At 41.1% G+C, this 12587-nt stretch overlaps 1 protein-coding gene across 3 annotated transcripts in view; it reads left to right on the top strand.

Annotated features, from left to right (window-relative positions):
- EXOC4 (exocyst complex component 4) overlaps nt 1-12587 on the top strand; it is a 572497-nt gene that overhangs the window by 376759 nt on the left and 183151 nt on the right. The window contains exon 11 of one of the 3 annotated variants that reach the window (XM_061638087.1): nt 12163-12219. The exons of the other annotated variants lie outside the window; for them this stretch is intronic. Within the exon in view, the coding sequence (XP_061494071.1) occupies nt 12163-12196 (34 nt within the window). The 3' untranslated portion in view covers nt 12197-12219. Of the gene's footprint in view, nt 1-12162; nt 12220-12587 lie in introns of those variants that run through there. 3 annotated transcript variants of the gene reach the window in all.

Here is a 12587-nt window from a genome sequence, read left to right as displayed (position 1 = left end):
ATGTCAGATGTTCTGCATAGGAGAGAAAACTCAAAAGCACATGCATGAGACGTGGGACAGCCAGGTGAGGCAGTAACTTGTTCAGAAGGATTACGAGATATAGATTTAAATATTTTTGATATATTTTACACCACCTTCCTAGGAAAGAAGCAAAGTGGCTAAATGAAAGAGGGGACTACAGGGTGCCGCTGCGGCATGAAAGGTGGTGCCAAGTTGGGCTGTGCTGGCAAAAGGAACTACATTCAAAATGTGGGTCAAATAACACTGCTCATCCCTGGACTTCTTTTGAGTACTGTGGTTCAAGTTGCTATCCACAAAAGAGGCTATATAAGAAAGTGTTTATGTTGTTTTCATAAGGTATACTTGCGTATTAAGAAAAATGGCAGTAGAAAATGAACAGGTTTCCAGGGGAAAGCTAAAGAATTTTTCTCTTGTAAAGAATGGTCTGTTGGGTGTGATAGGTTACATTCGGGAGAGTCTTCTATGATATTGCCATTTGCTGTGGCCAAATCCATTTAAATGTGCTTTTTAGTGGTTCCTTTCCCATGTGTTTGCTCCCATAGCCACGCTTCCCAGTAGCTGATATGGTGCCAATTTCTGAAACTGGATTTCTCACTTCTCCTGCAGGACCAAGAACATGTGAGAATATTCAGAAGACAGGTGCACACTGGCTGATTTCTAGTTCAAAATGTAGCATTGAGGTATGCCGTGGCTGCAAAGGTGGATGGCCTTAACATTCCAAAACTAGGGTTTTTTTAATCTCCAGTGTAGAATCACTTGTAGTTTTTAGATTGCAGAAATACAGCATTTGAATTTTCATCCATCATATATTTGTTTAGATGGAGAAATGTAGTTTTACAAGGGGAAGGCAGGTCAGGGGAGTAGGGAATATTTCTGATGTTTAACCCATTGTGAAGCAGGCATCTGGAATAAACCAGGAGAGAGAACTGTAGCAGCTAAAGCAGCAGTAACAGCTTTGGCCAATGCAAACAAAAGGGCATGTGGGCAAAAATGGTGTTTGTAGTATAACAGGAGTCATGTTTCCTCCCATGCTTTGGTGATGGGGGAAGATTCTTAATGTACCCTTCTCCGTGGAAGAAGGGTATTCCTTCTGTTTACGGATCCCTAGGGGGCTGTGAACCACAAGCAAGACCTTCTGTGGGCTCCCCTCTCTCTAGATAATCTGTATGGGGACACAAGGAACATATGAATCTGAGAAAGGCACTCATTGTTGAGGTGATCCATCAGTTGTGCCTTCCTTAGTGGCCAAACTGCATCTCAGGTGGCCTGGTTTCCTCTCTCACACCTTCTGGGTGAATCGTCAGATATCCATTCTGTTCACTTTGTTATTGAATGCTCCCCTTCAAGAGAGTTGTTATTCTTAGGTGTCCCCTACTGCCTCCGTGGCACAGAGTGGTAAGTGGCAGTAACGCAGTCGAAGCTCTGCTCATGGCCGGAGTTCGATTCCAACGGAAGGAGGAAGTCGAATCTCCGGTAAAAGGGGTTGAGGTCCACTCAGCCTTCCATCCATCCGTGGTCGGTAAAATGAGTACCCGGCATATGCTGGGGGGTAAAGAAAGGCCGGGGAAGGAACTGGCAATCCCACCCCATATATACGGTCTGCCTAGTAAACGTCGCAAGATGTAACCCTAAGAGTCGGAAACGACTTGCACTACAAGTGCGGGGACACCTTTATCTTTACTGTTCTAGGAAAGCAAAGCTTTAATAGGTGTTTGTGTGTGTGTGTGTGTGTGTGTGTGTGTGTGTGTACACACTATGGCTTCATCATAAGCATTCAAACAGGTCTTTTGTTGTCTGTTACCTCCAAATGCCTTTAGCAGAATAATTCTGTTAGTCAAAACACTGAGAATTGTGGACTGCATTCAACCACATTATCTATGGATTGTCTGCCTCATTTGCTAGCAATCAATACTACTATCTACCAGCCAGCAGCTTTGCAGAAAGGTGGACATTTAAACCTGAGACTAGCTTCTGGTTGGGAAGTACATTTCACAAGCTCTCATAAAAAATTGTCTGTATTTGCATCTTCTCTTTTCACATTCCTTGGGCTTTGTACTTGCCAGCTATGATAGGTGAGAGATCATATTGTTAATATGGTTCATGATCAAGTCAATAAAACCATTTTGTTCTGCTGCGCAAGCAGCTCCAGTTGGTAAGATGAACAGTTCTGGATTTAAAAGGGAAAAAGGAAAAGCATAAAATGGTAGTGAATAGCGAGACTCACAAGCAGCCAAGCCTATTAGCTAACTGTGCATGTGTATTAAATATTAAATGAAACAGTCTGTTGACATGGGCATTTTAGTGTCTTAAAAAACTGGAGTTCCTTAAAAGAAACTGAATAAATATTTTAATATGTGGTTTCTTCTAATTGGAACCACAGAGTTTCTTAAATATTATTGATCTAAGAATCATTCTATTGATTATTTATTTATTTATTTATTGAATTTGTATCCTGCCCTTCATCCCAAAGGAGCCCTTGTAACTCCAAAAGGAGTTACTTGTATGATTTTTAAAACTGGCATGTCCCCTACATCTACAGAAGCTACTTCAATTTAAAAAGTACTTTCTTTTCAAAGATTAAACCTATAATGCCACATAATCCTCACACGGAGACCAAACAGATACAAGGAAACCAAATTTTAAATTCTGTAATGTGTAGTTTCATGACTTCTTAAATTCCAAAATCTGCAGAACAAATTAGAATTTTCCTGTTGGATTTTTCAGTTGACATTAATTTTGTTTCCTCCTGGAATGTGTGTTTTGTTAGCCTCAAACAAATCTGGCAAAATTTGGAGACACAGAATTTGATTCACGGTCATATTTTGACTATGTTTTGTGTGCATTGCTTTTTTATCTGGGCCTTGCCTGCTCGCCTCCAGTACACTCCACTCCTGATTCTCTCCCATTCCATTCTCAGTCCTATTTTGTTACTCTTGAATTCTACACCTCAATCTTGTCTAAAGTAGACTGTAAGCCTATCATTTCCATGTTTTGTACAGCACAGATCCAGTGTGGGTACTAAATGAAATGTATAGTAGTGATAGTGGAGTAAAGGACCAGCAAATGAACACACTCTTCATATTGATTAGAGGAAGAGAGATTGCAAGAAACCCTTTTCTCTTTCTCCTTGCGAACTCTGCAGGGTCCCATCTTGCTGATAGATCCAGTTAAAGGGAGAATGGGACATGGAGGAACCTGGTTCTCATTCTTTGCAGAATTAATAGTGCGTCTTTTGTGTTCATGTGGCAGCACAACCCCCTCCCCCAACAGGGACGATTAAGAACAACCTTCTTATTTGCACATTTATCAGCTGCTCCATCACCTTGCAATTTACTGCTTCCCTTTGCTTGAAGAAAGCTATTATAAAAAAGCAAGCAGTCTCAACGGAAACAAGGGCAGGGTTACCTCCTGCTCCTTTCCACTTTTAAACCTGCTGGGATTCAAAATCATAAACGAAGAGGCCATTGCAGAGAATGACAACTCTGAAATTTAATCCTCTTTTGGTAATAATAGTGTTTTTCTCTAACTTTTCCTCCTGATCAGGAAAAATCTCTCTGGTTTTTTGAAGGGAAGATGCAACCCTGTTAATGCTTGACCTCCACCACTGCAGAATTCAGCAGACTGGGCAACCTTGGGGCTTCTTTCCAATCAGGATTTCTCACACTGAAGTCCACAACTTGTCGTCACCCATTTGCCACAGCAAAATTTTTCAAACCCTTCCCAGGACGACTTCCCATCCTTGCATCTAGGGATAGATTCTCTTTCTAGTGTTCTGGTGACCTATTCTCGGTGCCTAGTGTTCAGTTTGTGTGTGATGTTTCCAGAAGGAACATAGGGAAGTTCCTTACACTGAGTCAGACCATTGGTCCATCCTTCTCAGTATTGTCAACACTGACTGGCCATGGCTCTCCAGGATTTGGGGCAAGAGATATTTCCAGCCTTACCTGAAAGTACCAGGGACTGAACTAGGATCTTCTAAAATGCAAAGTAGATGCTCCATCACTGACCTATGGCCCTTCTTGCAAACAGATGTGCACTAAGAACTGATTAATATGTTACGTTGATGCCAATTGCTTGTTCATGTGCAAGCTGGTAACTGATGTGTAGCAATTACTGTGATCTCTGAAATTCCACAACGTGCCGTAGATTACAGAAACAAAGTCATTTGTGTGTTTGTTTATTTTTAAAAATGAATCTCACTTCTTCAGAAGCTTGAGGCAGCATACAATATAATTGAGGAAGTAATAAAAAAGATCTAATAGAATAATTAAAACAATTTAGTATCAGAGATTTATCAGGATCCTTGGTAAGAGCTTGGATAGGCTAGCCTTTTCTTTCAGGAAATGAGCTTATGGCAGCTGAGACAGGGAGGTGCTTCAAAGCTCTGGAACACAGCAGCATACGTGGTGAGGGCTGGTAAGGTGTCCTCTGGAAGGAAGCAAGGGCAGGGTTACCTCCTCCCCCTTTCCATGAAGGAAGAGGGATGGTATGGATAAATGTGTGTTGGATTTGGTAGGCTTTTGTCTTTATTCCCTAGTTTCTTAATCTATTGCTGGCAAGTGATGGGTTGCATCTCACAAGGACTGGGTAGAATGTGTTTGGTCACAGCATGGAGAAGTCCATCAGGAGGCCTTTAAACTGAATCCTAAGCGGGAGGGAGACGTAAACTTGGTAGTAACGACTGATGAAGGCTTGCACACAGTAATTGGAACAGAGAGATCGGCTCTAATAGGTCCCAGTAACAGTCCTCAGAAAAATGTAGTAAGGAAGCCAAGCCATAAATACATGGTCTTCGACGTCTGTATACTAATGCGCAGAGCATGGGAAACAAGCAGGATGAAGTTGAACTCTTAATACGGGAGGGTAGTTACGACTTGATAGGTATAACTGAAACTTGGTGGGATGACTCCCATGACTGGAATACAGCAATTAAAGGATATAACTAGTTCAAAAAGAACAGAAGGAATAAAAAGGGAGGTGGAGTTGTGCTATATGTTAAAAATATATATCCCTGCACAGAAATACAGGAAGATGAGCTTGGTAGCTCCACTGAGAGTATCTGAATTAAAATTAATGGGGCAAGTAATAAAAGGAATGTGGTGCTTGGAGTCTACTGCTGACCACCCAATCAAAGAGAAGACAAGAATGTAACTTTTGAAAAGCAAATTGCCAATGTTTCAAGGAGGCATGATGTAGTAGTAATGGGGGACTTCAATTATCACGGTATCTGTTGGGAGACACATTCTGCCAAACATGGCCCCTCCAAGATATTTCTGACTTGTGTTGGATATAACTTTCTGCTACAGAAAGTGGAGGAAGCAACCAGAAGATCAGCTATCCTGGACTTGATTCTAACCAATAGAGATGACTTGGTGGATGAAGTGGCAGTTACGGGAACACTGGAGGAAAGTGACCACAGCATACTTGAATTCTTGCTTTTAACAGAAGCAAAAGCTGAGAGTAGCCATACGCGCACCCTGGACTTCAGGAAAGCTGATTTTAATAAACTCAGAACAATTGTAAGTACGGTTCCATGGTGAGCGACCCTAATGAAAAGGAGTCGAGATGGGTGGGAGTTTCTAAAAAAGGAAATTCTAAAAGTGCAATGGCAAGCAATTCCAATAAGGAAAAAAGGGGGGAAACAACAGAAGAAGCCAATGTGGCTTCACAAAAAGCTTAGAGATGACTTGAAAACAAAAAAGGACACATACAGGAAGTGGCTATCCATAGTAAAAGACAGAGAAAAGAAATGGTGGCACAGCTACTCAGTGAGGAAGGCAAAATGACAACAGATGACAAAGAAAAGGCAGAAGTGCTCAATTCCTACTTTGGCTCAGTCTTCTCCCCAAAAAGGGTCTATGACCCTCCCGAGAAACATGAAGTAGAAGGGGCAGGATGAGATTGATAGACAAATGGTCAAGGAATACCTAATCACTTTGAACGAGTTCAAATCGGCAGGGCCCGATAAACTGCATCCTAGAATATTGAATGAACTGGCTGAAGAACTCTCAGAACCACTGTCTATTATCTTTGCGGAATCATGAAGGACTGGTGACACAATATATCTCAACTTCAGCAAAGTTTTTGACAAAGTGCCCCATGAGATTCTGATTAGCAAGCTAGCTAAATGTGGGCTGGATGGAACAACTATCAGGTGGATCCACAGTTGGCTCCAGAATTGTACTCAAAGAGTGCTTATCAATGGTTCCTTCTCAAACTGGGCGGAAATAACAAGTGGGGTACCACAGGGCTGGGTCCTGGGCCCAGTGCTCTTCAACATTTTTATTAATGACTTGGATGAGGAGGTACAGAGCATGTTTATCAAATTTGCAAATGATACAAAATTGGGGGACACAGCTAATACCATGGAAGACAGCAACAAAATTCAAAGGGACCTTGATAGGCTGGAGCATTGGGCTGAAAACAACAGAATGAAATTCAACAGGGATAAATGCAAAGTTCTACACGTAGGAAAAAGAAACCAAATGCACAGTTATCAGATGGGGGATACTTGGCTCAGCAATACGACATGTGAGCAGGAACTTGGAATTGTCATTGATCACAAACTGAATATAAGCTAACAGTGCGATGTGGCTGCAAAAAAGGTGAATGCTTTTTTAGGCTGCATTAACAGAAGTATTGTTTCCAAATCGCATGAAGTATTATTTCCCCTCTATTCAGCACTGGTTAGGCCTCATCTTGAATACTGCGTCCAGTTCTGGTCTCCATACTTCAAGAAGGATGCAGACAAACTGAAACAGGTTCAGAGGAGGGCAACAAGGATGATCAGGGGACTGGAAACAAAACCCTATGAGGAGAGACTGAAAGAACTGGGTATGTTTAGCCTGGAGAAGAGAAGACTGAGTGGAGATAGGATAGCACTCTTCAAGTACATGAAAGGTTGTCACACAGAGGAGGGCCGGGATCTCTTCTCAATCGTCCCAGAGTGCAGGACACGGAAAAATGGGCTCAAGTTGCAGGAAGCCAGATTTCGACTGGACATCAGGAAAAACTTCCTAACTGTTAGACCCATACGCCAATGGAACCAATGACCTATAGAGGTCGTGGGCTCTCCGACACTGGACGCCTTCAAGAGGCAGCTGGACAGCCATCTGTCGGGAACGCTTTAATTTGGATTCCTGCATTGTGCAGGGGGTTGGACTTGATGGCCTTATATACCCCTTCCAACTCTACTTTTCTATGATAAGGTCTCTGCTGCATCAGGGACTGTTACAGTTGTGAGCATGAGCAACTGAAGACCATTAACTGAAAAGCAACAATGAGGGATTAAACCATAGTTGCATGGATCAGGTTCCATGGTGCTTCTTAATGTCATGAAGTACCAACCCCAGAGTTGACTAATTTATGCTAAGTGTACTAAAACCTAAGGAGTCTTGATCTTGGCTGGGCAGCAGTAGGTCCAGAAGTGTGATCACTGCTTGGTTGAATTGTTCCCTCTCTGCTGCCAAACAGTTGGAGTGTTTGTGCCACAGGACCTGGAGGTGGGACTTTAGGCCCCATCTGCACTATACAGTTAAAGCAATATCACACCACTTTAAACAGCCATGGCTTCCCCCAAAGAATCCTAGGAACTGTAGTTTAAGGATGTGGAGAGTTTTTGGAGACCCTTATTTGCCCTCACAGAGCTACAATTCCCAGAGTACCCTGGGAAGAGATATTAATTGGTAAACCACTGTGGGAATTGTAGCTCTGTGAAGGGAATAGGGGTCTCCTTTTTGCACCCTTAACAAACCACACATCCCAGGGTTCGTTGGAAGAAGCCATGATTGTTTACAATGGTATGATACTGTTTTAAATGTACAGATAGGGCCTTACTTACTTCGATGAAAGAGCCCTTCAGAGTAAGCATAGAATATCCAGTAATACAGTTTTTGTGTGCTAAGCTGTGGAACCTTCTTACAATCTGATGTTGAATACCACCAGCACAAAGGCTCCACTGGCAGTTTTGAGCAGCTGAAGTAGAATCAGTTCACAGAATAATATAGCTTTCTCTGCAAAGTGGCTCTAAACCCATATCCACAAAAAACCTCTATGCACACAGCCATATGAATTGTTCATGGGAGCCATCCCATATTTGAAAGAAGTAATGTGAAAATCGACTCGTTTTGTTGTATGCCATTGACCCTTATGTTGGTATTATAGGCGCACCCTGAAACACACTAATAATGTTTTATGTATTTACTTATTTATTGGTACATCAAGAGCAAAAACACTGTTGTATCTGAAAATATGTTAGGGGAGATACTCAGAAATCTGCTCTTTTTTGCTTTAAGATACTGTATTGAAACAAAGCTTGACTTTGGCACAGTTCTCTGTTCCCTTCCCTTCGCCTATCAAGGGATATGTCTACACACCATTGCCTTCTCTAGCCTTTTCTCACCTGTACTCAGGTGCTCTGCAATCATATGCTCATAGACACATTCTGAATAGGAGTTGTAATATCAGTGGTTTTAGGTTTCCAGTTGATGCATATGCAGCCTTAGCTCCGGATTTCTCTTACTTCTTAGTAGTTGTTTCCCCATAACAATTTCTAGAATGTTTTGTTCAGACTACCTTAATATTGGGGAAAAGCTATTGAATGTATTCTATGATAAATGAGAAAATGTCATTTTGGAAGGGAAAAGTGGTACTCTTTAACAGAGATTTGGGTAATTAAGCACTCCTGTCTCTCGCCTGCAAGCTTTTTGCTAGGTCTTTCAAAGCTTCAGCTGTATTCAGTCGCCATAAGCAGAGGTGATAAGCATTATACTATTCAATGCAACTTTCCTGAGCTTCATAGAGGTCAAGAGAAGGAAAAATCCATGCAATGGTTTACTGGCCGGGTTATTTAAAGATCAATGTTAGAATTTCTCAGCTGATTGCAATGCAAAATGGCACATAATATCACTACTCTAAATTGCACCAAATTGCTACATATTCTTTTTTTCCCTGTTTTTTAAAGAGAGAAATCTGAACTGCCTTTGTTTGAGTAATGGCTTCACCAAGTATACTCTGTCTTGTCGATTGGATTATTTCAACTTTGGTGTCATAGCAAGAAAAATGAGTGCATATCAGTGTGAATTGCAGGTTTACATATATTATTTAAGAGTGTGCCAAACCTTTTCCCCGGGTCAACCATCATCTGCTTTCAGAATGCTTTTATTCTTATTCCTTTGAGGGAGAAGATGGTTTTCTTTATGGATATTATTTATGAGCCAAATGTTGCTTTAGCATTTACATTTAATTCTAATGCATTATTAACATGTTTAGGAATTTGAATTTAGTGTGTCAAAACTGATCCAAAGCATTCCTGATGTTTTTATTATTGCTGTTTCTATAGGGGCACTTTTAGAATATCAGTCTCACCCATGAAATAAATGAGATGGCTGTGTAAGGCATACACCTATTTTTTCTGTTCTGATTTTGTGAGCTGGTGCCATGTAGAGACTACATGCATGAGTTCTGAGCCGGGGGTCCCTGGTTCAAATCTCACATTGGCTGTGACCTATGAATTCCCCTGGTGGCCCTGAACAAAGAACTGTTTTCTTAGCCTCAGCTACTCATCTGAAATATGAAGATGACAATACTAGCCTACCTTATTGGGCTACATGAACCAATGGCATGATTCTGTGTAAGGCAGGTTTGTATATAATGTATGTATATAATGTATATGTCTGTCGTTATTGTTAAGCCTCACTTTTCCAGTTGAAAAATCCAGACGTCAGCTCACTAAGACAAATGCAAAATATTACAACCATACCCCCCCAAAAATAATTAAGTTCACTGGAGGCACTCAGGACAGAAATTGACAACGGCAACTCAAGACTTCAGAAATGTCAACAGGAGCAGGAAATATAGAACAAAAATCAGGCCAGTCACAGAACCCCAGAAGCTCAATATAGTTATAGGCCAATTGCCTGAAAGACAGCAGAGAAAGAACGTGCTGTGGATCCCATTGGAGGGAGTTTCACATTTTTGATGCTGTTGCAAATATTGCCGTCCGTTCCCCTTGGTAGGCTTTCTCTGATATACCACCAAGAATGAGAAGTCAGTCAGTTGAGGGTTCAACCCAAGTTTATTCTGCAGAATAGAGACACACTCACACGCTCATGCGTAAAAGTAAGCTGCCTGCATGTTACTGAGCAGGACTGCTTTTTATACCTTATCTCAGTAATGCTATGTGGCAATAAAAAGTTACAAAGCTCAAGCAGTTTAACAAAGAAAACGAAACTTAAAGATGTGCCACCGTTTGACTATCGGCCCATTACATCTGCATAAACAAGATAAACCAGAACTTCCAGCTAGTTTTCTTATCCTTATCTCAGTACATTGTAATCAGTTCCCTGAGGTCTTTTGACCTTCGATGTGGCTGTACTTTATTTCTATTATACATTCTAACACACTCTGTATTTTCTCAACAATGCCACTGCTGATGAGAATGGTTTTCCCGCATAGCCATCTACCATACTTCAGACCGAGGATATATATGTATGTTACCAATGTAATGCTTCCAGCACTCATGCAGCACTATATATACATGGTTATCATTAATTTTCTTATTAGCATTTTGAATACTAGTTTCTTCTTGAAGCAATGCAAAAGATAGGATTCTGCTCACAAATTTAAAACTCATCTCAAGGCTTTGAATACCCCTAGTTGCTTTATTTTGACATCCTTTGCATTTATTCATTTTATGATATTTTAATAATTTGTATCCTGCTTTCTCTACATCATAGATAAGCCCAAAGCATCTCACAGTATAAATACCAAACAAAAACATATATACCATAAACACTAATAAGTGCAGAATACACCATACAAACTAGCAGGAGGAAAAATAGCTATAAACATCATGTTGCAACAGATTAAACAAGCATAGTAGCAACACACAGCACTTATGGAGCAGTGTTTCAGCATTACTATTTGGAGGGAATTTCAGGACCCTTTTTCTTGATGACTCCAGCAACTTAAATGCATCCAAGGTACACAGAGAACAGTGTCTGTCAGACTGAGAGCTGTTTTGATGACGGAGCCCTTTTGGCACAGGGAAGCTTTTGTCGCTTTTCCAAAATGTTTTGTTGATGTGGGTGAATGTAATTGATAACTGCCAGCATGTAATTTCTTACTAGGCTGCTGTTTGCTCTAATGGCATTTACCAGTTCTTGGTACTTGTGAAGGATTAACATCAAAATCGGTCCCTCTATCTTCTTTACAGAAAGCTGTTTTCTCTTGGCGGATGGCAAATGCTGTCCAGCTGAGTCACGTTATTTTCATTGAGAGAGATTTATAGTCCATCCCATCTCCAAGGGTTCATCTGTACAATAGCTCATCATGTTCTCAATTCAGTGCTTTAGTGCTTGGGCTCTCGCTGTACAGTTGATCGTCTTGGGATAAGGACTACTAAACTTAGAACAGCTCTGATTTATGTGTGTAGCTTTTTTTTAAAAAAAAAAGCTCATGGGGAATCATGTCTCTTTTATCCCAGGAAAATGATGATGATACAAAACATAGGTGGGGGCTGTCATCTCTGGTGCGTGGCATTAACGTTAGTATAGAGAGGAACAAGGAAGATAGTGAATAAGATGGAAACATTTTGGAATTTCTTTTTTATATATACTTGATCTCTTTTATTTAGAGATTTCTATAACACTCTTCACCAAAGATGGTCACAGCGCAGTTTACAATATATATAAATAAAACCTAATATATAAGAAGCAAGCAAAACATTAAAATAATTCTGACAAATTACATAAAAACTTAATTAGCAGCATTATTAAAAGACATGTAACTCATTAGCATGTGCAGGTTGATATTCATGGGCAGATACTTGGGCCCCAGGCTGTTCAGGGCTTTGTCAACGAAAGCATCTTGAATTGGGCCCAGAAGATAATTGGACACCCCACATCCTAGAGCCTTGCTAATGGTAACCATATCCCCACAACAAATATGTAAAACACAGTGGTAGAAGGGGGTGGGCATGGCTTGGTGGCAGAGTTTGTGCCCTTCCGACAGAAAATTTCCTGTTCAGTCCCTCACATCTCCAGCTAATAGGATCTTGCTGAGCAGAACTAGGAAAGGCCTATATCTGGAATGTCCTACCCAGAGAGACTTACCTGGTGCCTGCCTTCTATTCTTTTCAAGATCAGGCGAAAGTTTGAAGATCTGTCTCTGCTGATTTTATTGAATTATCTCTGCTGTGATGGTGTTTTACATGGTAATTCTATTGTTATTGTTTATATTGTATTTTTAGGCATTTTTATGTACACTATTGCTGAGATCCCCCAGATTGTTGGTGCTGGGGGATGTCAACATCCATGCTGAGGCCACCTTACCTGGGGCGGCACAGGACTTCATGGTTTCCATGACAACCATGGGGCTGTCACAATATGCTGTTGGCCCAACGCATGTAGCGGGACATACTCTAGATTTGGTTTTCGCAACTGGACAGGGGGATGGTGATCTGAATGTAAGGAGTTTTACATCAGTCCCTTTGTCATGGACAGATCACCGCTTGTTGAGGTTTAGACTCACAGCAGCTTTTCCCCTCTGCAAGGGTGGGGGATCTA

The sequence above is a fragment of the Rhineura floridana genome, chromosome 8 (assembly GCF_030035675.1).
Source record: "Rhineura floridana isolate rRhiFlo1 chromosome 8, rRhiFlo1.hap2, whole genome shotgun sequence".
Lineage (NCBI taxonomy): Eukaryota > Metazoa > Chordata > Lepidosauria > Squamata > Rhineuridae > Rhineura > Rhineura floridana.
Note: the sequence above shows the minus strand (reverse complement) of the source record. Positions and strands in the feature narration are given on the sequence as shown.